Genomic DNA, 26,068 nt, shown 5'->3' with positions numbered 1-26,068 from the left:
CACAGTTGAACAAAAAAACATATAAATCAACAACATCTGTATAATATAAACTAGCCCAAAAGAGGCTGAGAAAATGTGGTCTGGACTCTGTGAATGAGGGTCATTGTGTCAGGGACACTAGAATGATAAAGTCCCTGAACCATGATCCACATATACTCGTATTCTAGAAGATCTGGAGACTACAAGGAATGTAGTCCTTTCGTTATTGTGCCAGAATGTGCACCTGGAGTCAGAGGAGAAAAAAACACCACTGATCATTACGTCCAAATCTACACTCCTTTCCCCTTCTCTTCCTGCTGATGCTCTTAATGTAAATGACACTGATATACCCATCTCACAACTCCACTCAACCTCTTCCAAGTAACAGTGTCCTCACTCTCTCTCTCTCTCTCTCTCTCTCTCTCTCTCTCTCTCTCTCTCTCTCTCTCTCTCTCTCTACACACAACACCTGTGACCAGTGATCAAATATGTCTGGATGATCAGGATACGGCTGGTCTTTACGAGGGTATTTAATCACTCTGGGCTGCATTTCCCAAAAGCTTCGTAACTTAAGAAGCTCTTGAAAATCATTGTAGATCTACGAGTGCTCTGGAGTAATCGTAAAGCCCTAAGTGCATCGTAAGGAGACAGATTTATGTGGTCACGTGCAGGACAATCAGCAGATTGCACCTTTAACTTTATTCAAGTGCAATCACGGTACAATCAGTGGATATTGTTTGTTTGAGTAGAAAATAAACTCCACATGTCACAAAATTGTAAGTTACTGAACCTAACTTCAAAAACAACCATAAAACATTGTAAATACAACCCGAAAACAGTGCATTTTTAATTCATGACCCAGTGCATGATGGGAATAACAGGATCAAAACATAGATTTTTTTCTTGAAGAATTCTCGTAAACATAAACAATTCCAAGTAAAATATACTTACAGTATAAATTCAAATTGTAATTTTTACAAGCTTAAATTAAGTACTAATATAGTTTTTACTTTTTTTTATTCTTATCTGAACTAAATTATTTAATGTACATAGAAATTAAATTTGTTTTCATGTAGTATTTACTTGCCACAAAATCATTTTCATCAGTGAAGTATTAATTTCATATATCAATACTATCAATAATATCAACTGATACAGACTTTTTTATAACTGATACCAGTTATTTGCATGTTTATGTGCCTGATAATCGATATGCAGAACCGATATTTATTTCCTGCTACTGTTTTTGACACAATGATTAAAACACCACTGAACTGAACAAACCATTTTTTTTATAACAATCACACCCTCCATGAATACAAAATAAAGAAACAATAAAAACATATTTATAAAAAGCAGCAGAAGCAACACTAATATTAACAATGATGATGTTGAATTGACTTGTTTGTTAATAAAAAAGAAAAAAAAATGTAGCATGTCTAATGAGTCACATCAACTTGGCAGAATTTAATAATTTTAAAGTACAGTTTTAGTCAGTTTATAAACAATTGAATAAGCTAAAGAGTGAAAAATAATTAGCTGGATAATGTTAATTAGTAACGAATTAATATTCTGTGGATATTGGAATATATCAAACAAAACATCACATTTTATTTCTCAACTGGTATATTATATCAAAATTATTAACAATGTTTTTGTCATTAGTTCTGAAATACCTGCTGACAAAGCCCTGTATCTGCATTTACACTGAACTAAACTGTGTTCAATCACGGAGATAATAAATAATAAATGATTTATTTCTGTATTTATACGAATGATTAAAAGTGTATTAAGATGTTTATTAGCAAAATAATGGTTATGATAAATTATAATTTAGGGTGTTTTAAAGGGGTCTTATTATGCTTTTTCCCTTTTTCAACTTTAGTCTGTAGTGTTGCTGTTTGAGTATAAAAAAGATCTGCAGAGTAACAAAGCTTACTTCAAAAGGAGATATTTTATTAAAATATTTGATTAATTATATTTTGTTTTACTGTTAAATATTAAATGTTACATGCTGTGGCCATGCTGGAGCATTTCCTGAGCATCAACCCAAACAGCAATATGAACAGCAATTTGGAAGCCACTTCACAAGACTTCTACAGATAACTGAGAGAGAATTAAATCCAGTGCTTTATTTCCAACATGCACTCATTCATAACTGTATTATTTAATTCATGCAAAGTTACATTTTTGTGACATGACTTATTATTTACAGGACTTGATGGATTACTATGTGACTCCGTGAGTTCGTATTTCTGAGAGTCAAGCTGCATGAACTAACCTTCATATCAGAAATTTATGTAAGATATCTAATTTGTTGCATTACGGCTGTTATATTAAAAAAGTAAAAAAGTGTACTAATTACAGCAAGGAAAGTATGCTTTACCAGTGCACGCCGTTGTTTTTTTCTCGTCTGCCCTCAATGGCAATGGCGATCCTGCGCGCAATTCTCAAAACATTCACAAGATGGCGACATTTATCGGTGAATCCAATATAACAAACCCGATATCCGATTATAGTAAAAATACAGAAATATTGGGAAAATTATTGGCAAATCGATGTATCGGTCGGTCTCTAGTTTAAAATTTCAAAAATTTACATTAGCTCATAAATTCCTTACCTTCAAGTCATAGGTGTATATGACTTTCTTCTTTCAAACAAATCTAGTCGGAGTTATATTAAAAATTGTCTTTGCTCTTTCAAGCTGTTTAATGCCACTCAGCGGGTGTCAAAGTGCATCAGTCCAAAAGAAGTAAAATAAAAAGCACCCATCCATAAAAAACAGTGTCTCACACGGCTCCAGGGAGTGAACAAAGACCTTCTGTAGTGAATTGATGTGTTTTTGTAAGAAAAATAACCATTTTCAAAATGTAATAATCACTTTAATCTAGCTTGCACCAACAGTTCTGGGAGGATGAAGTATGAGGTTGGCATTGCACATGCGCCAGTAAGTCTCCTGAAAACTGTTTGTTAACAGGGGCAAAGGAAGCAATGTTTCCTTACTTTAGCAAAGGAAAACCAGTCTTCTCTTGGCTTATATCGAAATCCTCCAACATTATTCTTTACAAATCTTCATTTTGTACTTCTAATTGGTCACCGTTGTTTTGTTTTGATCTCTCCCCTGCGCTTCCATGTTCATCACTTCTGAGCGGTGCATGCACAAACCCGACCTCCATACGTCATCCACCTGGAGCTGCTTCCATGTACAACAGTGAGTGCAAGCTACATTAAATTGATTATTATTTTTTACATATGGTTTTTTTTCTTACAAAAACACATTGCTTCGCTACTGGAGAACTTTATTCACCCCCTGGAGCTGTCTGAGACACTTTTTATTAAGGATGGGTGCTTTTTATTTGTACTTCTTTTGGTATGATGAACTGCAACAAACGTTGAGTGGCATTAAAAAAAATTATATAACTCCGACTGTATTCGTCTGAAAGAAGAAAGTATACATATTTACATATACACCTAGAATGACTTGAGGGTAAGTAATTTATGGGCTAATATTCATTTTTGGGTGAACTAATTCTTCAAAGCAGTTGACCGAATTATTATTTTGACAATCTACTGTGTGTATCGACTATTTTGATACCAGTTGCACAACTGATACACTATAAACCCCAAACCCAGGATAGAGAGGTTGAGTGAATGTGGCCTGTACTCTGTGAATGAGGGTCATTGTGTCAGAGACGCTGTAGAAGGACAGAGTTCCTGCACCGTGATCCACATACACTCCTATTCTAGAAGATCTGGAGACCTCAGGGAGTTTAGTCTCTTTGTTATTGTGCCAGAATGAGCAGCTGGAGTCAGAGCAGAACAAACACCAAGACTGATCATTAAGTCCAAAGTCAGACTTGTCATAACCATCATGGTTGTAATCATCATCATCGCCCCGCATTTTCCTGCTGATGCTCTTGTACGACACTGATATTTCCACCTCACCACTCCACTCCACCTCCCAGTAAGAGCGTCCACACACACTCTCTTCACACAACACTTGCTGCAGAGTATCAAATCTGTCAGGGTGATCGGGATACTGCTGGTCTGTGTCAGTGTAAATAATTACGCTGTTCCCTTTAGACAGATGGAGGTTTTTATGAACGGTGTTTGAATCCACTGTGAACTTGAAGAAATCTGATAAAAACAAAATGCAGTCTAATGAAATATAAATAGGAAATCTCAATAAAAACATAAACAAAGGTGCTGTGAGCAATGTTCCCTCTCATCTTTTTTTTCTGGCTGAGCAAAACATTTCACTATAGGGTGGACATTCCAAAAACATCCAGACCAGTACAAATTGTTTTTTAACTTTTAACTTTAATGGGCAATTTATATTTGCTTTGTACCTTAATGTAACCAAAAGATGTACATTTTATGTTACCTGAGAAAACATTTTTTACAGTATAAATATAAATACACTGTCATTAACTTGTCATTCAAGTTTGGGATCAGTAAAATTTTTCAAATATGTTTCTTATGCTCATCAAGGCTGTATCTATTTGATCAAAATACTGAATATTATTTCACTAAATAATATTATGAAATATAATTTTCATTTAAAATAATTTTTTTTTATTTTAATATACTTTAAAATATAATTTATTCCTGTGAAGCAAAGACTGTCTTCCGTGTCACATGATTGTTCAGAAATCATTTTAATATGCTGATTTATAATCAATGTTGGAGAACAGTTGTGCTGCTTAATATTTTTTGGGACCAGTGATACTTTTTCCAGGATTCTAAAATAAAAAAGAACAGTGTTCGTTCAAAATAGAAATGTTGTGTTACAATATATACTGCTGAAAATTCAGCTTTGCTTCACAAGAATAAATTATATTTTAAAGTATATTAAAATAGGAAACCAATATTAGAAATTAGAAATTAGCATAAGAAAGAGCATAAGAGACTCAGTAAAAAAAAAAAAAGCTATCTTACTGATGCCAAACTTTTAAGCAGAAGTGTATAATATAATATAATATGAAAAAAATTAAGCAGATAATGCTCATACATTATTTATTAGGTTTATAATATAGGCCTTAATATAATTTAATATAACCTGATTTCTTATAGTTATCTAAACATCATCAGATGTTTCCACCACTCTTCTTTAATACACAAGGTTTTATTTTATTTTTTTATGTCCTTGCATTTGCATTGGCTCTCGTGTTGAGCTATTTTATCTGAAACCATTGAAGTATTAGATTTCTACAGCGACTGAATTGGTGCACATCATTCTCTTTCTATTAACTTTTTCTATTTCCCAGATCATTACAGTTTTTTCACTTGATTTAAATCAAAATGCTTTCTCAACTGATTTTTACATGTGCACGGCATGTACATCTGCGCGGGTGAGGCTTAGAGGTGGCTGTGAGCATTGTTAGGTATCTTGCAAACTTTTCCTGTTCACTAACCACATGCTTTCTCTGTAAACTGCATCAAAACACACGTTTGAAGTGTTTTGATCTGCTAAAAAGCACAGCTCACAGTCATTTGTGGTTACAATTTACAGCATGTGTGGTATTTAAAAGAACAATCACTTACAGCACCTTTAAAATAGATTGGAAAACATTTTGACTGACTACTGATATCAGATGATGAAATTTTCATCATGGCAAATCTTGAAGATCAGTATCTGAATGTAAAGAAGTGTGTTTTGTGAGTGCGTGCTTGCTTGTTTGCTTAGTAACTTACACTGTAGAAACTCGTCCCTTGTCTTGCATTCAGGGATGGGGATAATCTCAATATATTTTGCTATGGGAATTAAAACATATTTAGTTTGATAATAAGATATATATTTTTAAAGGGATAGTTCACCCAAAAATGAAAATTCTGTCAGTTGTGCAGAGGAAAGTTTGTTTACGTGCATCATGGTACACTAAATAATGGCATATTTGTTGAATAAAGTAATTAATTTTGTTTTCTTTACACAGGAAAAGTATTCACGTAGCCTTGAAAATTACAGGTAAACCACTGATGTCACAAAGACTATTTTATGGATGTCCTTACTACATTTCTGGACCTGGGATCATTTCAGTTGCATTACTGGCTATGCAGTTTCAGAGAGCTCTCGGATTTAACCAGAAATATTTGAATTTGTGTTCCGAAGATGAACCAAGGTCTTACAGGTTTGGAACGACATGAGGGTGAGATGACAGAATGTTCATTTTTGGGTAAACTATCCTTTTAATACATTTTGTATTGCTACAGTACATGATGCATAGTCTTAGCCTCAGACTGCAGAGTTCGGACCAGTGACAGCCAACATGAGGCAGGTGTGCTAACAACAGGGATGCTAAAGACTGAATGACAGAACCTAATGATGCCATGTAGACAGAGAAGAGAAGTGGTCCAAGAACTGAGCCCTACCACTGTGACTACTACACTACTGTGCCATTATCTAAATACGTTTCTACTTTATTGCTCACAGGTCTATAATTATGGTCATGATCTTTATATTTTATGCTGGACACTTATCATATATTGTTGTGGTCAGATTAAGGCACAGAATGAACCAGACTTTATGTGAAAGTCTTGCTTCATTAGATTGTGTAATGCATTGCTTATTTCTGAAAGTAAATTAATGGTCAATGCTTTACCTATTTTATGAATCTTTTGTATTTTCTCTCTGCAGAAATGATCCAGTTCTTCTCTTAGATGAGACACAGACTTTTCAACATCATCAAAAGTGCAATGAGAACTGTAAGTGATGTTGAATGAGTCTGTAGATCCAGGAGGGACAGAGAGAGACTGGAAACTCTACACAGACACGAGACACAATAGAAACAAGAGATATAGATACATTGATAAAACATGCTCTGCTCTTCCTAAAGACCACTGTCCTGTTTGTCAGATCTCTGTTACCTGGAGGAAATGGATGTGAAGGTCTGTGTGTGAAAGCTTGTCCACCTCAGCATCTCTCCTCCTCAGGTCTTCAATCTCTTGCTCCAGTCGCTTCAGTTGTTCTTCAGCTCGACTCACTGCAGTCTTTTCCTGATCTCTGATCAGCTGTGTCACCTCAGAGCGTCTTCTCTCAATGGAGCGGATCAGCTCAGTAAAGATCCTCTCAGTGTCCTCCACTGCTGTCTGTGCAGAGCGCTGTTAGGACACACACAGAGAGAGAAGCATCAGAATCAGTCCATTCACTCAGCTCTTACTGCTGCCTCACACAGTCTGTTCCCCACAGTGGGCTTCAGTGGGCTTCATGTGGACTGAAGGAGCTCCAGCACTGGATCTTCACTGACTGACTGGAGGAGAGTCCTAACTGAGTCTCAAACAGATCTTCATCAGCAGACAGCAGTTGTTCTTCTGCTCAAAACTCACCTTGTAAGACTCTACAGACTCTCTCAGCTCCTCAAGCTCCGTTTCTCTCTCCTGGATTCTCTTCTGGAATTTTCTTTGCATCTCTTCCAACTGTGTCTGCAGGAAAAAACAAAATAATCTCAAATATGATACTTGAAACTGTATGCAACAAAGAATCATGAGATCTCAGCATGAAATGTTTTCAAAGTAGTCTTTGATTATGTAGATGAGTTGGGGGTACATTACAAGCAACGTGAGTTACATAATCAGTAATTAGTATCTAGTAAAGTAACGCGTTACTTTTTAATTTACAAGAAAATAGATGTAGTTCTAGAACAAGTGTGAACATGCATTAATCTCAGTAATTAATGCATGTTCACATTTATTCTAGAACTACAGTTCATTCCCAAAAAAAATATAATAAATAATTCAGTTTCCCTAAAAAATAATGAAAACAGCTAAATGCAACTCAGAATGTGATGCAACCCAGCAATAATTAAATTTTAAATAACACAAATAACCTTTATGTATTTAATCCCATTTTATTAACCAATTTTCTTGCTGCTGCCCTTCATTGATCCAATTCAACCATACTAATAAGCAAAAATTACTAATAAACATTTGTGCTTCTTATTTATTGCTGAAATGTGTTGAACTTTCTTCTATATTGTAATGCATTAGTTTTAAAAGAAACTTTCCCCAACACTGCTTGTGAAGAGACATTATGCAGCACAACTACTAAATTCATACCTGTTTCTCAGTCCTCTCTGCTGCAGCTGATACATGGTCATGGTTTTTGTGTTCATCCAACATACACAAATAGCATATACAGTGCTGGTCAGTACGACAGAAAATCTCCAGCAGTTTATCATGTTGAGGGCAGATCATCTCCTGCAGTCTTCTAGTGGCATTCGTCACTTTGTGCCGCTTTCCTGGGTGAAATTCTTCATGACGTTCAAAATGGTTTTGACAGTAAGAGTTCAGACACACCAGACAGGACTTGATGGCTTTATTTTTCTCCCCAGTACAGACATCACACTCCACATCTCCAAGTTCACAATGATCAAGTTGAGCAGCTTCTAGTTTTCTCTTCCTCAGATTATCCTCCACTTTAATCAGCATGGTGTTTTCACCTAAAACAGGTCTTGGAGTGAAGGTCTGTCTGCACTGAGGGCAGCTGTAGTCTCTCTTCTGATCATCCTGATCCCAGCAGCCTGTAATACAGCTCCTACAGTAACTGTGTCCACAGGGAATGACCACTGGATCAGTCAGTTGATTTAGACAGATTGAACAGTTTAACTGATTCTGAGCCAAAGGAACACTGGAATCTGCCATTTTACTGCACACAATCACAGGTAGAGGGACTTCCGCAACAGATCGACAGCAGTTAAGTTTTGATTTCTCTGAACCGAAACATTTCCTGGTTTTTTTATCGCATCATTTAAATGTTGCAGTAAATAAACACGACCACTAGATGGCATATTTTGTATATTAAAAAAAAATCATGTATCTGTTGTGTACGTTAATTGTAATGCTCATCCTCTCTTTTCGCTCATCCACAGCATTGTCAATTATTTGAAGACTTTTTTGTTCTTCCTTTATGAATGAGTGCCCCTTTAAATGTGAATTTTACATTTACATTTATGCATTTTGCAGACACTTTTGCACAAACACACTTGCATTGCATTAATATACATTTTAGCATTTCGTGCATTCGCTGGGAATCAAAACCAGCGCCACCATGTTCTGTTGTTACATTCAAAGGAAAACGTTTGCTCCGTGTTCTCGGTTTTATTTTTCTCTCAGTGTGATATATATGTACAAATAAGTTGTTGAGTGTTTAAGGTTCTGTAGTGCTTAGGGTTTGTATGGTGCAGTGTTTTTGGCAGATTCTCATTCTCACTTGAAAAAATAAATGTTACATATCACCTTTAAGTTTCAATTCCAATGAGTAAAAATGGTGTTTACTTCCCTGTTTTAATAATGTTAATCAAAGTTCATGTTTTAAGTTGCATGCCAAAAAGGAAACTAGCAGTGAGTGATTAACATGAAGTGACCAGGATATTCAACTACTGATTTGGTTAACTTAATTGTACTAATCTAACAGATATTGTTTTAGTCAGAGCAGCTTCTCTCAGTGGAGTGGATCAGCTCAGTAAAGATCCTCTCACTGTCCATTGTTTTGTTTAGCATGTAACTAGCTCATCACTAACATGCTTTGACTTTTAACTGGCATGATTCTAACGTGTTAACACAATGCTAAAATGCCTCAAATATGATATTTCTATTAAGTGTTTACACAATTCTAGTGTTTTAAATGTGTTAACAAATTGGTATAATCTTTCTAACAGGCTTTTATTAAGTGAACTTGTTAGCATGTTTTAACTTTTAGCATTTTGGGACTCACACTTAGAAATATAATAAGGTAAAATGCATAGGCCTACCTTTAGTTACCCGAATTTTAGTACAAACACCATAATAAAATTATGGTTTCTCTGTAAGAATATATTCTTATAAGACAAATCATTAGAGGTAGAATTTCCATGACAAAAAAAAAAAAACATCAGGTCCTCTCTAATAATATTGGAATCTTATTCTCATTCCTCATCCCTTATGTTCAGTAAAAGAAAAACAATGCAACAAAATTGTCTGAAAACATTTTATTTCACAATGTCTGTAAACACAAATAATTCTAGGCCCTATTATTTATTATAACCTTTATTAAATCAATCTGATGAAACATTTCAGCTCCAATAATATGTCCTGAACTTGTTTTTAATAACATTTCAGCTGTAGTATTGATTTATTGTTTAAAGCTTGTTATTGATTATTTTCACAGTTTACAGAATGTATTAATATTTTGATATCTCACACAGTTTCACAACTGAGTCATAATAATTCATAAACCCAGGATAGAGAGGCTGAATGAATGTGGTGTGTACTCTGTGAATGAGGGTCATTGTGTCAGAGACGCTGTAGAAGGACAGAGTTCCTGCACCGTGATCCACATACACTCCTATTCTAGAAGATCTGGAGACCGCAGGGAGTTTAGTCCCTTTGTTATTGTGCCAGAATGAGCAGCTGGAGTCAGAGCAGAACAAACTCCAGGACTGATCATTACGTCCAAATTCACATGTGTCATAATTATTATCATCTTCTTCATTTTTGTCCTTTTCATTGTCCTTCCTGCTGATGCTCTTATATGACACTGACATTTCCACCCGACCACTCCACTCCACTTCCCAGTAAGAGCGTCCACACACACTCTCTTCACACAATGCCTGCTCCTTAGTATCAAATCTGTCAGAGTGATCAGGATACAGCTGGTCTCTGAAAGTGTAAGTAATTACTCTGTTCCCTTTAGACAGATGGAGGTTTTTATGAACTGTGTTTGAATCCACTGTGAACTGGAAGAAATCTGATGGAGACAAAACACGATATCTTAATATGAAATATCACTTTAAAATATTAATACAAATCAGTTGTGTTAGAACAATGAAAACAAATTTAGCTTTAAATGTAACAAGCACAGCTCAAAGTCACTTGTAGGGACATTTTATGTATAGCATTCAAAAGGACAATCACTTACATCACCAAATTGAATGGAAAACAGGCTGACTATTGATATCAGATGATGCTATTTTCATTGTAGCAAATCTTGTAGATCAACATCTGAATGTGAAGAAGTGTGTTTTGTGTGTGCTTACTTGTTTGTTAAGTAACTTACACTGTAGAAACTCATCCCTTGTCTTGAATTCAGGGTTGGGATTGATATCAATATATTTTGCTATGGAAATCAACACATTTTCTGTATTAATACATGCATCTTAAAGAGGTCCTATCATGTTTTTCACTTTTTGAATTTTATTTAGTGCGTAGTGTTTATGTTTTGAGCGTAAAAAAGATCTACAAAGTTACAAATCTCAAAGTCCACTCTAAAGGGACATGATTCGTTTAAAAAAAAAAACTTTTCAAGGAATACTATGAACGGCTTATTTGGACTACAGCGTTTTTTTCTGGGTTTACTACAATTATGAAAACTTTTTTATAAATTGCTGACAGTACAATATTGGACAATGATGTATTGTAATCTGCAGAATTTACACTTCAATTATGAGACTTATGGTATAAAAAAATTCAACTGTATAACAGTTTCACGGCAATTCATGTTACAATGTTATGATTAAAGAACAATAAACATAAAACGTATTACCGTTGAACTAGAAAGAACTAGACTTTGTGCTAGCCATTGAAAGCCTTGCTGCATGAGACTTTGATTCATGATTTATTTCTAAGAGTAAAATAATTATCAGTACTTTACCTTTACCATGAATCTTTTCTATCTCCTCTCTGCAGAAATGTTCAAGTTTTTCTCTTAGATGAGACACAGATTTACCAACATCATTAAAAGAAAAGCAAGAGCTGACAGTGATGCTGGGTGAGTCTGTTGATCCTGGAGAAACAGAGAGAGACTGGAAACTCTACCCAGACACAAAGACACAAAAGAAACATTAGCTAATGACACAGAAACACTTACAAACACAGTCTCTGTACAACATGCTCTTCCCTCTGAAGACTACTATTCTGTTTGTCAAATCTCTGTTACCTGGAGGAAATGGATGTGGTTCTCTGTGTGTGAAAAATGCTCCAGCTCAGCGTCTCTCCTCCTCAGGTCTTCAATCTCCTGCTCCAGTCGCTTCAGTTGTTCTTCAGCTCGACTCACTGCAGACTTTTCCTGATCTCTGATCAGCTGTGTCACCTCAGAGCGTCTTCTCTCAATGGAGCGGATCAGCTCAGTAAAGATCCTCTCAGTGTCCTCCACTGCTGTCTGTGCTGAGCGCTGTTAGGACACACAGAGAGAGAAGCATCAGAATCAGTCCATTCACTCAGCTCTTACTGCTGCCTCACACAGCCTGTTCCCCACAGTGGGCTTCAGTGGGCTTCACTGGGACTGAAGGATCTCCAGCACTGGCTCCTCCTCACTGACTGACTGGAGGAGAGTCCTAACTGAGTCTCAAACAGCTCTTCTTCAGCAGACAGCAGATGTTCTTCTGCTCAAAACTCACCTTGTAAGACTCTATAGACTCTCTCAGCTCCTCAAGCTCTGTCTCTCTCTCCTGGATTCTCTTCTGGAATTTTATTTGTATCTCATCCAATTGTGTCTGCAGAAAAACAAAACAAATAATAAACCAGATAAATAAAGCTACATGATAAAATAACTAGAATTTTAAGATAATTGACTCAAGTACAAAAGCTTCACGAGATCCTATTATGCAGATATATTATGCAGCACAGCTACTGAGTTCATACCTGTTTCTTAGTCCTCTCTGCTCCAGCTGATACAGTGTCGTGTTTTTTATGTTCATCCAACATACAAAGATAACATATACAGCACTGATCAGTACGACAGAAGATTTCCTTCAACTTTTCATGCTGAGTGCAGATCATCTCCTGTAGTTGTCCAGCGACATCAGTGACTTTATGTCGTTTTCCTGGGTGAAGTTCTTCATGACATTCAAAATGGCTTTGACAGTAAGAGTTCAGACACACCAGACAGGACTTGATGGCTTTATTTTTCTCCCCAGTACAGACATCACACTCCACATCTCCAGGTTCAGCATAATAGTGATCAAGTTGAGCTGCTTCTAGTTTTCTCTTCCTTAGATTCTCCACCACTTCAGCCAGCATGGTGTTTTTACCTAAGACAGGTCTTGGAGTGAAGGTCTGTCTGCACTGAGGGCAGCTGTAGACTCTCTTCTGATCGTCCTGATCCCAGCAGCCTGTAATACAGCTCGTACAGTAACTGTGTCCACAGGTGAGGGTCACTGGATCTGTCAGTAGCTTTAGACAGATTGAACAACTTAACTGAGCCACTGAAATATTAGTTCCTGCCATTGTACGTGCCATCACAGATAAATAGACATCCAACAGCTAAAGCTTAGTTTCGATTTCTCTAAACTGATACTTGTCATTGTTTTGCAAGCTGTGGCAAGTACACCGGGCTGCAGCCTGCAGATCGAGGAGGGTGCTGCACCCGGGGCGGGGTTGCACGTGTCGCCCCAATCCATATTTACTCTGATTGGTTCGATCGTCTTTCATAGACATACATGATAGGAATTGTGTGCGTTGTTGCTGTAGAACCTTTTACTGCCTATGTGTAGAACCGATGTTGTTTATAAAGCTATAAACTGTACAGTTTTACAAATCCTTCATTATAATGCAGTTGTTTATTGTTAACTTGACTCACTGTCTGATTTATTGTATCATCTGGACCAGTCCAATTCACAAATGAACCACTGAGACGTTCTATAGCTTAACATGAAAGGACATAGCTTAATGCATTAAACTCAGTTAACAAATTAATAAAGCATTATATTCACAGACTAGCAGATATGAGCCCAGAATACGAACACAGCATGTTTAATTACGCATTAAGCATTTGCCTCCCATAAGCTGCTTGTCTGTAAATAGAATGCTTTATCAAAAAATTTGAGTTTGGTCTTTTTAAAACACATTTTACGCCACGTTAAGCGTTTTCCTTTTAGGCCAATGGTTTTCTTATGGGATGAAAACGCTTGCAACGTGGCTTATTCAAGGATGTGCATTTATTACATGTACTGAGCAAACAAAAAAGTGTTAAAATGCGAATGCGTGCCCATCACTGATCTCTACAATACAAGTTTAACTTAACGCTGTTACACTGTATGAAACGTTTTGCTGAAATAACCACAATCTTAAAAACTACACTGAAATAAGAGCACGATGTGCATGAAATAGCTTTTGTTACTATAGCAACAGATGTGTTTTCAGGATCATCACTGACCGGTAGAAATAAAAGTTTATTGATTTCTTCACTTTAAAGTTTTTCTCTGTCGCTTTGGTACATGTCTCGAATCAAACTCACAATTTGCAAAACAGTAAGTGCATTTTAGCAAAACACCATGGATTACCTGCAAAAGTCAGTCTCTTGCTCAAAATCCTTAGTTCATCTCTCAAAAATAAATATCTGTGTCAATGAACATGTCAGTGCCATCGAATGACAAGTCCTTGTGGATAAGACAGACAAATTGCTTAGTCATGTTGTCAATATAACAGTATACTCTAGGGATGTTATGATGTAAACCATAGCAACATTTTGGATGATAGTTACTGCATTGAACAGTATGCCATATGCTTATGTATACCATATAATCATTTAAAAAGTAGAAATTTACACATTACTGTATGTGGGATATTGATTGAAAGAGACTGGATTGAATTCCCAGTTACACTTTTACTAGTGGTCTGGCCAAAAAAAAAACTTTACAATGTCATTGTGAAATAGAAAAGGAAAAAGAAATATGGCCACAAAGATTACAGTTTTTCTCAGTCGCTTTGGTACATTTCTCTAATCATTCTTGAGATTTGCAAAACAGTAAGTGCATTTCTCAAAACAACTCGTACAAATATCAAAACACAATGGATGACCTGCAAAAGCCAGTCTCTTGCTCAAAATCCTTAGTTCATCTCTCAAAAATAAATATCTGTGTCAATGAACATGTCAGTGCCATCAGAATGACAAGTCCTTGTGTCATAGTTTACGGATAAGACAGTCAAATTGCTTAGTCATGTTGTCAATTTAACAGTGGAGGGATGTTCTGATGTAAACTACTGTATTGAACAGTATGCCATATGCTTATGTATGCCATATATCCATTTCAAAACTATACATTTACACATTACTGTTTGTGGGATGTTGATTGAAAGAGACTGGATAGAATTCCCAGTTACACTTTTACTAGTGGTCTGACCAAAAAAATAAAAAAATAAAAAATACTTTTACAATGCCATTGTGATATAGAAAAGGAAATATGGGAACAAAGATGAAAATAATTCAATTTTCAGAATTTGTAACTCTTGTGTTGTCCTTTGTCTATACAGTATAAGCTTTCCAACTGAAGATTCATGAGATGAACCTTTGAGCTATTTCAGAGAAATGGTTTATCATTGGTTTATCATCTACATTCTCTTCATTAGTAAAGATTCACTTGCACAATTCATGCCAAATTGACAAAAAGTCTAATAATAATGTGTAAATTAAAAATAAAAAAAAAAGTGTGCTTGGCAGTTTATGACAACTAGATTAACCATTTTGCATTTAATGACTTATACGATGAACTAAAGACCTGATGTTTTGGGGGGTAAGACTATTCCACAGAAAACTATATAATACATTTTGAGGAACATGACATTAGCAACTGATAATGTAGGAAACAACAGAGAATTGTACATAATCATTTGCATGGAGGTACCAAAGCATTTGCAACTTGTTCAAAGAAACTGCTTTTTTGATGTGCACAAGTGACACAATGATGTGAGAATTGAACAGGTTGTCTTGAGAATTTCAATTCTGATCTGAGAAATGTACCAAAGTGACTGAGAAAAACAGGATAATTTACTGAAATAAAGGGGAGAAAAGGTCTTTGCTTTGCAATGTAGTAAAGAAAAGTAAAGTTTCGTAAATATTCATCCATAAATATCGCTACAAGTGTGATTGCATCATATAATAATTGCTGTTAATAATGTTCATCGTCTGGCTGACTATGTCTTGTGTTCATTTTTCTGAAAAAATCCTGTCATATGCACATAAACTGACAGTCACCACTTATAAGCTAAATATTGTAGAAACGTAATTTTCTGTAAAGTTGCTTTGTAACAATTTGTATTGTAAAAAACGCTATACAAATAAACTTGAATTGAATTGGACATAAAAATGTAAATGGCACACAGCAGACACATTAGTCAACTGCAGTGTCATTTATCAACTGCATGACAGATAATTATATGTAACAATAATTGTCTTATGCTATATAAAATAAAAAAATACTGATACATCCTTTTTATTTCCTTTCTTATACTCTGATGATATGAAATAATCAAATCAAAATAAAAAAATATTTCATGATTAATTATTTTATCTGAAGACCTGATCCTCCCACTGTGGAAAATAAACCTAAGTAATTTATTAAATGTAGTGTGTTGTTTGTCTGTTCGCCTAAAGATCAGCTTAATTTAGGAAAACAATCTTATCAGGGACAGGGAGGGTTACAGGCTAATGTTTGTTTTCTTCTCCTGTGCATTATAACAAAGGCTTTGTAAAACTGCACAGTTTTGAGCTTTTTAAACAACATACTCCATCCTACAACCACGCACACATTTCCCATGACTGTGGGAGTCACGTGCTAGTCATATAATAAACACTAGATGGCAGTTTAATACTGAAAGACACCAGTTTTATGATGATAGATGGATAGATAAGAAGAACATAGTAAAATAACCTAGTGTGGGTTCTCAATTAGGCTACTTTAGTAGTTGAGCCGGGTTTGTACGTTGTTGTTTACATTTTGTTTTTCATTATTTTTTATTGTTATTTGAGAAGTTTATTAAATGATTTTTTACATGTACGTTTATCAACCATAAATTCTAAACCACAATCAACACAAATAATCTTACAGCGCGACCTCACCAGGGGAACAGCAGGAGGAGCGCGCGCTACAGCTGGGGATTATTGGAAGTTTTGCCATTCAAACCGCGCGGGGGGCGGAGTCAACAGACCGCGAGCCGACTCAGCGGAGTCACTGCAAACTTGGCAGGAGACGAAGCCCTCGCTGTTTCCCGAGGCGCGTGTCACACCGGCATACAAAGTGACATCGCGCCGCATCTTTATATCCTTTCACGGTGCGCCTCGCGAGTCCGGTGGCACTGCGCTCGGGGAAGTTTCAACTTTTTCCTGCTCTTGTGACTGGCCGCGGGACATAGGATAGTTTGAATCCAACATCTGTACGGTCTGAAACAAAGACGTGTCTTTGCGAGAGAAACAAACTGGCTTCAGTGGTCTAGAGATCAGTGAGATGCTGTGTGGGGCTGCATGACACTTTTCACTCTGTTGTGTTGCACTTATGGTTGGGCTTCTTGACTCCTATGAATACCCCAGAGACTCATAATCATAAGGACAATGGATAACTTTTTCACCAAGGTAAGTTTGGTATAAAAATAATATTTCCATGTTGATATATATTTTGTTCCAGAGTACAAAATATATGATATATAATACCAAATCGCTTGTATATTTCTATATATTTTTTTAAATATTTCTCTGTATTGCTATATTTATGCGATCAATTGCTTGATGCCAATGTAGTTTGTTTAATATTCAGGACTGTAAGCGCACGCTGAGTGAGTGAGTGTGTGTGTGTGTGTGTGTGTGTGTGTGTGTGTGTGTGTGTGTGTGTGTGTGTCTCCCTCCCTCACATCTCTCTCACTGGCCCGGTTCTGAACGGTTTAGGTCATTCCCAGTGGAGCTCACAGGCATTTCCTTACCTTTCATTCTTGTTTCCTCCTCTGCATCTTATAGCTATTATTAGAAGTGTGCACTGTACACTTGCTGAATTAGAAAGTATATAAAAGTAAGTAAAAATATATATAAAAAAAGGTATTTATTAGATGATAATAATTATATAATATAATATAATAATAAACAGTGTTGGGTGTAATACATTACTTATTATACAAATTAATTACTGTAATTTAATTTCCCTTGAAAATTAAAGTAAGGGATTACTTCTAGATTTTCTGTAATTAGTTATTTCTGATGCTGTATGGACTGTAGAACAATCCTATATAAAACAGTAGTACATTTAACATACACATTTAACATTTATGTTTTTAATGCAAACTTTTTACTTTAAATACTTTGGTCAGGTCATAAATAATTTGTGCTATTTTATATTATTTATTTTATAATAAAAAAGAGAACTGTTTCATGTCTATTCATATATTGTTCAGTTGGTTGACTTTTAAGAGGGAGTAATTAGTACACTAATCTAAACACACTGTTGAAGATATAATTATTAGTAGCTTTTTTAGAGTAACTTACCCAACACTAATAATATATATTTTTTAATGGTATGATACTGATGTGAATTACATGAAGAAATAAACAGACATTGAGTTTTAAAAAGTTTAAATATACGTTTTAAATTCATTTTAAAATTACATTTGAAGATTTTATATAGTAATTTTTTAAATAATACTTTGTATACATAAATTATTTTAAATAGAAATCAATTGAATTTTGAAAATTGAGTATTGCCAAAAGGTGATTTTGTGTAATGCTTGTCAGGACTGACGTTGATGGAAATGAGACAATTGTATTATTCATCCCTTGTGACTTTATTGTGAAATGAGTGCGAGGTGATGATCGGTAGCACGAGCCGCTCCCTTGAGCCAGCGCCACATGAGTCACAAGTGAAGGTTTCTAATGTTGGCTTGAGGTGGATCATTAGTCCTCAGGATTGCACTTTTCACCTGTGAAGGCGTCACCCTTATAAAATATATAATCTTAATAAAACATACTCACCTGCACTGGCTCAGAAACAGTATTTATATTAGATTTTTAGATTGTTTTAGAGGGAAGCACAAAAAGCAGTGGGCTCTAACTGCACCAGCTTTACACAATAGTGTCAAATATCTGCCTGCTGCTGCGTATATAGCCTGTGAAACGGTTCTGGACAAAAGGAGCAGTCTTTAAAAAGACATAGCTGTGTGTGCGGAAACAGATTCAGCTGAAACATGCGTGCAGAATGTGGGGAAGAGCTGAGCTCGTGAATGCCTGTCTCACACACGACTCTTCTACATGACTGACCTCAACAAGGGAGAGACAGGGTGATTCCTGTTTCACATACTACTCTTCTGCATGTCTAACCTCACAGAGAGAGAGTCCACATAGAGATCTGACATTTTCTCCAGGGATTTGTGTTTTTGTCTTAGCATGAACGCACATGCATGCACACATTTCTGTTTGCAGTTATGGTGGCAGGCCTGCATGTCCGTTTTGTTTTAGGTGTGTTTGTGTATGGATGTGTTTGCACAGCAGCGTCGCTGTGGCTATTGCCTCCCTGCAGTCAATATAGGCGGAGCTTATTCAAAGGTAAAGCTCTTTATTTTCCTGTGAACTGGCCAATCAGAGTCGCAGGTACTGTTTGAGAGTTGTGCTTTAGTGCAGAGGAGTGTCATTCTGGGAGAACAAACAATCCAGGTTATTCTTTTTCCCTGAAACAAAAGTCCTATAGAGGATCAGAGATGTTTTGGGTGCAACCGTGAAGTCTCATGCACTAAGAATTAGATTATAACTCTGTCATCATTTTTCCTAGTAAATTGCTTTTAATATTTAAGCAAATACACAGAGGTTTTGGTTTGCTGAAATCAAATTGAACACCATAATAAAACACACAAAGGGGTGGAGCTTATTTAGCACCTGGAGTACAGGAGCTATGAGACTCACATATACACATATTTACATAGGAAGTACCACAGACCTATCTTTTTTAATTAATATCAGATCTGTTTTAATTAATATTTTTATTTTTAAAATATAAAACATGATATATAATATAGTTAGAGTTATATATGTATTTTTAATTAAATGTATAAGCTTTTTATTCACTGAGAGTTTTCACTGACATTTTTTCAAGTTTTAACTAACTTGAGAACTAAAAATCTTGACCTCAAAGTGGGAACAGTATTCCCTCACACACATTCGGTCATGTACCCCCTTGGGTTTCTTCATCTGCTTGGTGTCAGGTAATCCTTCTTCTTACACACACACGCACGCACGCACATTAAATCTTGTGAGTAGCTTAATGATTACACAGCGCAGTTATTCAAACCTGTCCTTTACCAGAAACTCTGAACAGAAAAACCCCTTATGCTGATAAAGACAAATACTGAAAGAGAAATCTGTTTGTGAATATCCCATGTTTATGTTAGAAATAGTTCACCAAAAAAACAATTACTCATCATCCTGTTTCCAAGCTCTATTAATGTCTTGTTCTTTGAAACACAAAAGGTTTCAAATTAGGTCCTGAATGAACTGGGACCCAACTTTCAAGATTCAAAAAGTTCAAGTCTTCCGAAGTCATACCATAGACTTTTGATGAGAAATAGACAAAAATAAAATTGTTTTTTCCCGATCATCTTGAGTTTAACTCGATAATTGAGGTTTAAAATATGATGCACATCTTCTCGACAAGACACATAAAGTCAGACATTTTGAATTTAGAAAAATTCAGTTCCCCATTTATTGTAAGTGCGTGGAAAGCATTGACCAGGTCATATTCCAAAAAGTCTCCTATTGTGGTCCATGGTAGAGATAGTCATACAAGTTTGAATGAGGGATGAGTACATGATGACAGAATTTTCTTTTTATACAAACTATTCATTTATTCTTAAATCGTGTCAATTAACACGCAAAACCTGAATGCTTAATTAGTCTGTTTGTTCCCGAATGACTAAAGCATTATAATTACCAAACAAAGAGGAAGAAAACAAGGAGGACTTCCTTTTATGATCCTTAACAATTGCAATCTATGAGACTTCTAAACCAGGACCTGGCGCAAAGTACACACACACACACACATACATACATACATGCAGATGGTCTTTGTCTTTGTTCCGTGTGAGGTTATACAGCGCTCTTTCCCTCGTTCACTCTCGTTGTGAAGTATAAACACACATTTTTCACTGTAGGACAGAGAGAGAGAGAGAGAGAAAATGAGAGTGCTGTGGAAAAGTAGGTCAGGCGGCAATGCAGTGTATATGTGAGGGTTTTTGAGAGGGGTTGCTTGGTAAAATAAGTTTGGTTATAAGTTTAGGAGACCGGACTGAGTCTGAACACCAAGCCTTGCATATGAGAGAACCAAAGTTTGGGTCTTTGGGTCCGAAGTATGCAGGAATGCCCTTCATCACTGGCCTGCCTTCCTGTTGACCCAAACGATATCTGATTCCTCACTTCCTGCAGCCAAATGAGAGAAAGAAAGGGGGAGAGAAAAAGAGCAATGGAGAAGTGTGTGTGTGTGTGTGTGTGTGTGGTAAGCTCTGAACATGCACTGTAAGCAGCAGTGAGATTACAGAGTAACTCTGGTCTGTTTCATCCTTTACTCCGCCCAGCCTGACCACACTCCAAAACTCTGATATTATTTTAAGAGTTTAGATACACAATACAAGGACACACTCAGACATGCATGCACACAGTGCACTTTTTAACTTCAAAGTGAGGTTTTTCTTTCATCTTAACATGAAACAAAATTATAAAGAGTCAGTGACGTTTGATTTGGGAGTCTTTGTGCATCAGTTTTGTGCCTGTGATGTTTTAGTTGGATTCTTGCTACCTGTTTAAATCTGTTATTCCCTTGAGCAATCTTTTTTTAGCACAGGAAGTGAATAAAGGCCAGAAAACCTGACAGACATGTACTGTTCCATTCAAAACGTTTGGGGTCAAAAATTTAATTTTCTGGAAGAAATTAATACTTTTTTACAGCAAGGATCCATTAAATTGATCAAAAGTGACCATAAAGACTTTATACTCATCAAAGAATCTTGAAAAATATACACATAGTTGCCCTAAATAGTTAAGCAGCACAACTGTTTCCAAAATTGATAATAATAAATGTTTCTTTAGAAGCAAGTCAGCATATTTCTAAAGGATTTTGTGACACAGAGTAATTGCTTCTGAAAATTCAGCTTTGCGATTACAGAAAAAAATATTGCTGTTTTTACTTTTTATTAAAATAAATGCAGTCTTACGTTAAAACATAAAAAAATACTGATCTCAAGCTTTTGAATATATACATACTTAGACTTTCTTTTTTTCTCACTCTTTCTCTGCTTTTCTCTCTTTGCAAGCTACAGTCTTTTTTTTATTTTTTGTGTAGTCAAACAACATAATGAGTATTTAAATATTTTAAGGATTTTTAAAACATTTTTAGATCTGTTGGTCTAACTTTGCAAAAACTGGATTAGCCATTTTCCAGTTGGACTGAAGCATTTACATGAAATGTTATTGCTGAAATTAAAAGTGCTTGTAAACACATTAAGGTTTTTGTGTCATTTAAAAAAATCAGTGTGATAATCTAAAAAATAGTTTTGACTAGGGAGAGATAATTATAATTTAAGTATATTCTGAGTATTTTAAACCGTAATGTGTCAGCATGTTTGTGTTGCGGTCATAAACTTGTTGAGCAGTTGTAATCTTATAATGTTTGCAGATAAACACAAGACATGGTGAAAGCTGCTTAACTCGAAATATGCTTCTGTCAAGGAAACACACACACACACACACACACACACACTCACTCAGGTTTAATGCCTCAACCACCAGATGGATTTCTGGATGTCCCCAAAGTGAGGTTTTGTAAGATTTAGCAGACTTCTAGAGGAGCATTTTTGTCCTTCAAGTAAATCCACACATACTAAAAAACCAATGAACAATTCAAAAGTTTCTTAACATTCATTTCTTAAGGTGATTTAGAGAGAAGCAACACACATTAACACAAGCCAATGTTGGGAAACGGACGGTATCACAGACAGTGCATCCTGGATTACTGCAGAGATGGTGAATTGGATTAGACGCCCAGAATTCCTGAGATAAACTTGGTTTAGGGGGAAAAACAGCTTCCTGTTTATGTGGGTTAGAGATGCACTAACTTGATGGGACTGACTCTGAGTTTTGAGGTTTTAAATGTATATGGATCTAGAGTCAATCCACTACAGTGTTAATTTTTTTTAGACAGTAAACACTGTTTGAAAATATGCAAAACACTTCATGCGAAATTATCTGTTTTGCAACTGCAAGCAGTGTCATGCTGCTTACCAGAAACAATCAGTCATCTTTAAACGTCGGATTCCTTTTATATGAACACAACATGTAATACAATGGTCCCATTGATAAAATCATGTCCCGTTCTTTATTGCTTAATTTTTCTGTTGTCATTCCTAGTTTGTGTCTATTTGCTTTTTACAGCTACTAACCTGGAAGGTTAGCAGGACGTCTGCATGTGTTTAGGCTGTTAGAAACCATGAAGATGTGCATGTGACAGTAATCAGAGAGAAAATGACTTAAATTGTCCATTTCCTCTACAGACTTTTGTCTTTGTCTTACCAAAGCTAAGTTTTTCTGTGGTTACTGTGGCCTTTTAGGTCAGAGTAAATTGTGGATTTTTATTATATTTATTCGAATAATCTTTACACTTCAGCTTCGGCTAACTACTAATTGACCTGCTTAATTTGTTGATTAATTGTATCAGTTTAAGATTTTATTTACAGTGTTGCATTGAAATAAGTCCACATTTTGCCAAATTCTGTATGTCAAATAATATTTTAATTGAAGGCCATAAAAAAGAAGATTTAAAAAGATAGACCCAAACTCATGCTATTAGTCAGTGTTACTCAAACAAACAGTAATGTTTTGACAACCTTTCTAGTGAAATCAATCTAAGATTGGTTTAGATACTTATAGCTGTTTCTGTATATTATGCTGGGTTAGGAGAAAGTGTTCATCTGTGTGTGTCCAGCTGCACAGCTGTTCTGTTGCAGTTTAGTCTGATCATTCAGCAGTTCTCTGTGTGTGTGTGTGTGTGTGTGTGTGTGTGTGTGTGTGTTTCCGTTCTTCTAAGCTATGAAGGACTGTTGAGTTTATGCCACTGCATTAGTAAAGTGAAGAGAATGACAGGTAATCGATGAATTGAATTGAATAAAAAAAAAAAAAATCCTAATACCGTGATTCACAAGGCTTTCGGTCATTTTTCAAATTCCACAGTCTTAATTTAAAACATTCATGTTAAAAGTTGCTGTTTTTACTGTGGTCAAACATAATCACTTTGTTGTGTTCATGTTTTATTTGATTTATCGTCTCGGTCTGATGTTTTCCATGTGGAAAAATAAGTGGAATATTCTACATTTAGTACATTTGAACTTGTATATACAAATGCAATATCCATAATGCAGTGTGGCAATGGACTGAACACAATGCTGCAGTGTTTGATGCAGTGCTGATAGTATGTGTGTGTGTGTGTGTGTGTGTGTGTGTGTGTGTGTGTGTGTGTGTGTGTGTGTGTGTGTGTGCATGTAAGTGGGGAATGGGGTTAAAGTTCAACTGTGTCTGCTTCAGTGGGGCCTCACAGCCAGTCATGCCTGTTCAGATCACCATGTGTTTCTTCCATCAGCATGTACACTTATAGTGTGTGTGTGTGTGTGTGTGTGTGTGTGTGTGTGTGTGTGTGTGTGTGTGTGGCAGTGTGGCAGTGTGGCATATGAGAGACAGAGGGAGGAATTTGGTCTAATGAGGTACAGTTATTGGTAATTATACCTTTTTTGACCTAATGAGTAGAGCCTTCCAGAAAAAGGTATTGCTCAAAGGTTGATCTTTCATTTTTAGGAGACTTGAAGTTCTTACCTTCATCTAAGTTTCAACTATGTCTTCCTTCAGAGAAGTAGACATTTGTTCTAAAATGTGAGACGAGTAAAAAGTTTAAAGTACTGATGAGAAATATGAGTTTATGTTGAAATCTCTTAAATTTGATTGCAAACTTTGGTACCTAACCAAACAAGAGCAGAGTGCGAGAGTTTATTGAGATAAGATGTATTCTGAAACTTTAGGAGACACATGTGAGAATACAGTCTAGAATTACAAATACCAAGATGTCAAGAGCTAGAATTACAAATACCACATAGTTTTAACACAACAGTTGTTTGTATTTTATTGTTGCTGCTAATTGTTAGTGATTTTTCTGTACCACAGGATGTTCTCAAACGCAGTTTATAATTTCATTTCAAAATCCACAATTACATCCAATGTGTGGTTTTGCAAACAGTTGTTTGAGTTTCTACTATTGTTCAGTATGTTGCTAACCAGCGTTTATGTGTTTGACAGGGTTGTCGAGTGTGGCTCTGGGTGGAGGATCATTATGTCCCCAGTACCGTGGACTCGTGCTCTGGTGGAGTGGTGGTCTTTAACACAGACTATGGCCAGGTAAGTGGGGGTGGCGGTGTATGCATTAAACAGAAACAGTGGCTTAACATCTGCTCTGTGCACCTCTGATCAAAACGCACTGCTGAACAGGTGTTGTGCTCTCATTTTACACAAACACACACTTCTCTGTTTGGAAGAGACCAGCAGGCTGCTTTGTTGTCATGGAACCAGGCACCAGGTACACAGAAATGACCAGAAACTCAGTTAAGCCTGTTTCTCAACTGAGCACGATGTGTTTGTGTTTTAAGGTGTGTTTCTTGAGTCTGTTTCTCATCTTCTCGCTTGTGTATTCAAACACATGCAACTTGCTTGTGTCTCTGGCTTCTGTTTCTGGTCTGCGGCACAATCAGTGGACCGTATGTTACCTTCCATATGAGATCAGGATCTGTATAGTTAATTAAAACAATAAACACCTTCTGTTTAATTTCAGCATTTTAGGGTTTTTTAAGCACTGGTTTTAGTTGTACGGTGTAAAGAAATAAAATAAAGGCAAAACCCAGATGGAATTGTGAAATCTAGTGACAAATATGGATTTACTGTATAACAAAGAATGACATAAATTCTATTTAAATTTGAATCCTGCCTGTCTCTGTGTGAATGAATGGTGCAGATGTTTTGTTTACTACACACATACTAAAACACACATGATAATTGTAGTGTTTTAACCTCTGCTGCCTCAATATATGAGTACATGCTGCTCTAAGAATAACTTCATTATCATTTTAACCATTTCTTTTGAGAAAAGTTATTGTCATACCACATGCAAATAGAAACTAAAGGTCTTGACAGCAACCTGTCAAAATGAAAGTTTGGTTTAACTTGAAGAATCCATGACAGAAATATAATTACTTGCACTACTTCTAATAAAATTAATATTAAAATATTATTTTTAAGGAATATTTAACTGGACAATTATTTACCAGGATTGTTTTACCAAAAAAA

The 26,068-nt window shown here is 35.9% G+C and overlaps 3 protein-coding genes and 1 long non-coding RNA gene across 5 annotated transcripts in view; 2 read left to right on the top strand and 2 right to left on the bottom strand.

Annotated features, from left to right (window-relative positions):
• On the bottom strand, nt 1-8,679 carry LOC127950506 (E3 ubiquitin/ISG15 ligase TRIM25). Its single transcript, XM_052547622.1, has 6 exons — nt 8,032-8,679; nt 7,303-7,398; nt 6,844-7,077; nt 6,579-6,738; nt 5,674-5,733; nt 1-4,116 (listed from the first exon to the last, which is right to left on the bottom strand). The coding sequence occupies exons 1-6, from the start codon at nt 8,614-8,616 to the stop codon at nt 3,563-3,565; spliced, it is 1,689 nt and encodes a 562-aa protein (XP_052403582.1). The 5' UTR covers nt 8,617-8,679; the 3' UTR covers nt 1-3,562.
• On the top strand, nt 8,289-13,198 carry LOC127950521 (uncharacterized). The gene is made up of 2 exons (XR_008152480.1): nt 8,289-8,437; nt 13,004-13,198. It is a non-coding gene; the product is annotated as an uncharacterized LOC127950521 (long non-coding RNA).
• Nucleotides 9,912-13,349, bottom strand: LOC127950505 (tripartite motif-containing protein 16). 2 transcript variants are annotated; one of them, XM_052547620.1, is made up of 6 exons: nt 12,592-13,341; nt 12,348-12,443; nt 11,888-12,121; nt 11,603-11,762; nt 11,009-11,068; nt 9,912-10,699 (listed from the first exon to the last, which is right to left on the bottom strand). In XM_052547620.1, exons 1-6 carry the CDS (start codon nt 13,186-13,188, stop codon nt 10,134-10,136), a joined length of 1,713 nt encoding a protein of 570 aa, XP_052403580.1. In that variant the 5' UTR covers nt 13,189-13,341; the 3' UTR covers nt 9,912-10,133. The 2 variants fall into 2 exon arrangements, with proteins under 2 accessions (XP_052403580.1, XP_052403581.1); XM_052547621.1 differs by having other exon boundaries at nt 10,477-10,699; nt 10,989-11,068; nt 12,592-13,349.
• Nucleotides 13,350-16,859: 3,510 nt separating this feature from the next.
• LOC127950497 (unconventional myosin-X) overlaps nt 16,860-26,068 on the top strand; it is a 37,097-nt gene continuing 27,888 nt past the window's right edge. Inside the window, exons 1-2 of the mRNA XM_052547605.1 lie at nt 16,860-17,296; nt 25,028-25,126. Coding sequence (XP_052403565.1) covers nt 17,276-17,296; nt 25,028-25,126 — 120 coding nt within the window. The 5' untranslated portion in view covers nt 16,860-17,275. The remainder of the gene's footprint in view (nt 17,297-25,027; nt 25,127-26,068) is intronic.

The sequence above is a fragment of the Carassius gibelio genome, chromosome B2, assembly GCF_023724105.1.
Source record: "Carassius gibelio isolate Cgi1373 ecotype wild population from Czech Republic chromosome B2, carGib1.2-hapl.c, whole genome shotgun sequence".
Lineage (NCBI taxonomy): Eukaryota > Metazoa > Chordata > Actinopteri > Cypriniformes > Cyprinidae > Carassius > Carassius gibelio.
This window is presented reverse-complemented; position numbering and strand designations above follow the sequence as displayed.

Bases quoted from the DNA above. Each gene is read 5' to 3' on its own strand.
- LOC127950506 (XM_052547622.1), bottom strand. From the start codon at position 8,616: ATGGCAGATTCCAGTGTTCCTTTGGCTCAGAATCAGTTAAACTGTTCA. The intron at 7,399-8,031 runs GTATGAATTTAG...TTTTTCCTGCAG, and splicing joins CAGAGAGGACTGAGAAACAG to ACACAGTTGGAAGAGATGCA. The intron at 6,739-6,843 runs GTAACAGAGATC...GTGTCTGTGTAG, and splicing joins TTCACATCCATTTCCTCCAG to AGTTTCCAGTCTCTCTCTGT.
- LOC127950505 (XM_052547620.1), bottom strand. From the start codon at position 13,188: ATGGCACGTACAATGGCAGGAACTAATATTTCAGTGGCTCAGTTAAGT. The intron at 12,444-12,591 runs GTATGAACTCAG...GTTTTTCTGCAG, and splicing joins CAGAGAGGACTAAGAAACAG to ACACAATTGGATGAGATACA. The intron at 11,763-11,887 runs GTAACAGAGATT...GTGTCTGGGTAG, and splicing joins ACCACATCCATTTCCTCCAG to AGTTTCCAGTCTCTCTCTGT.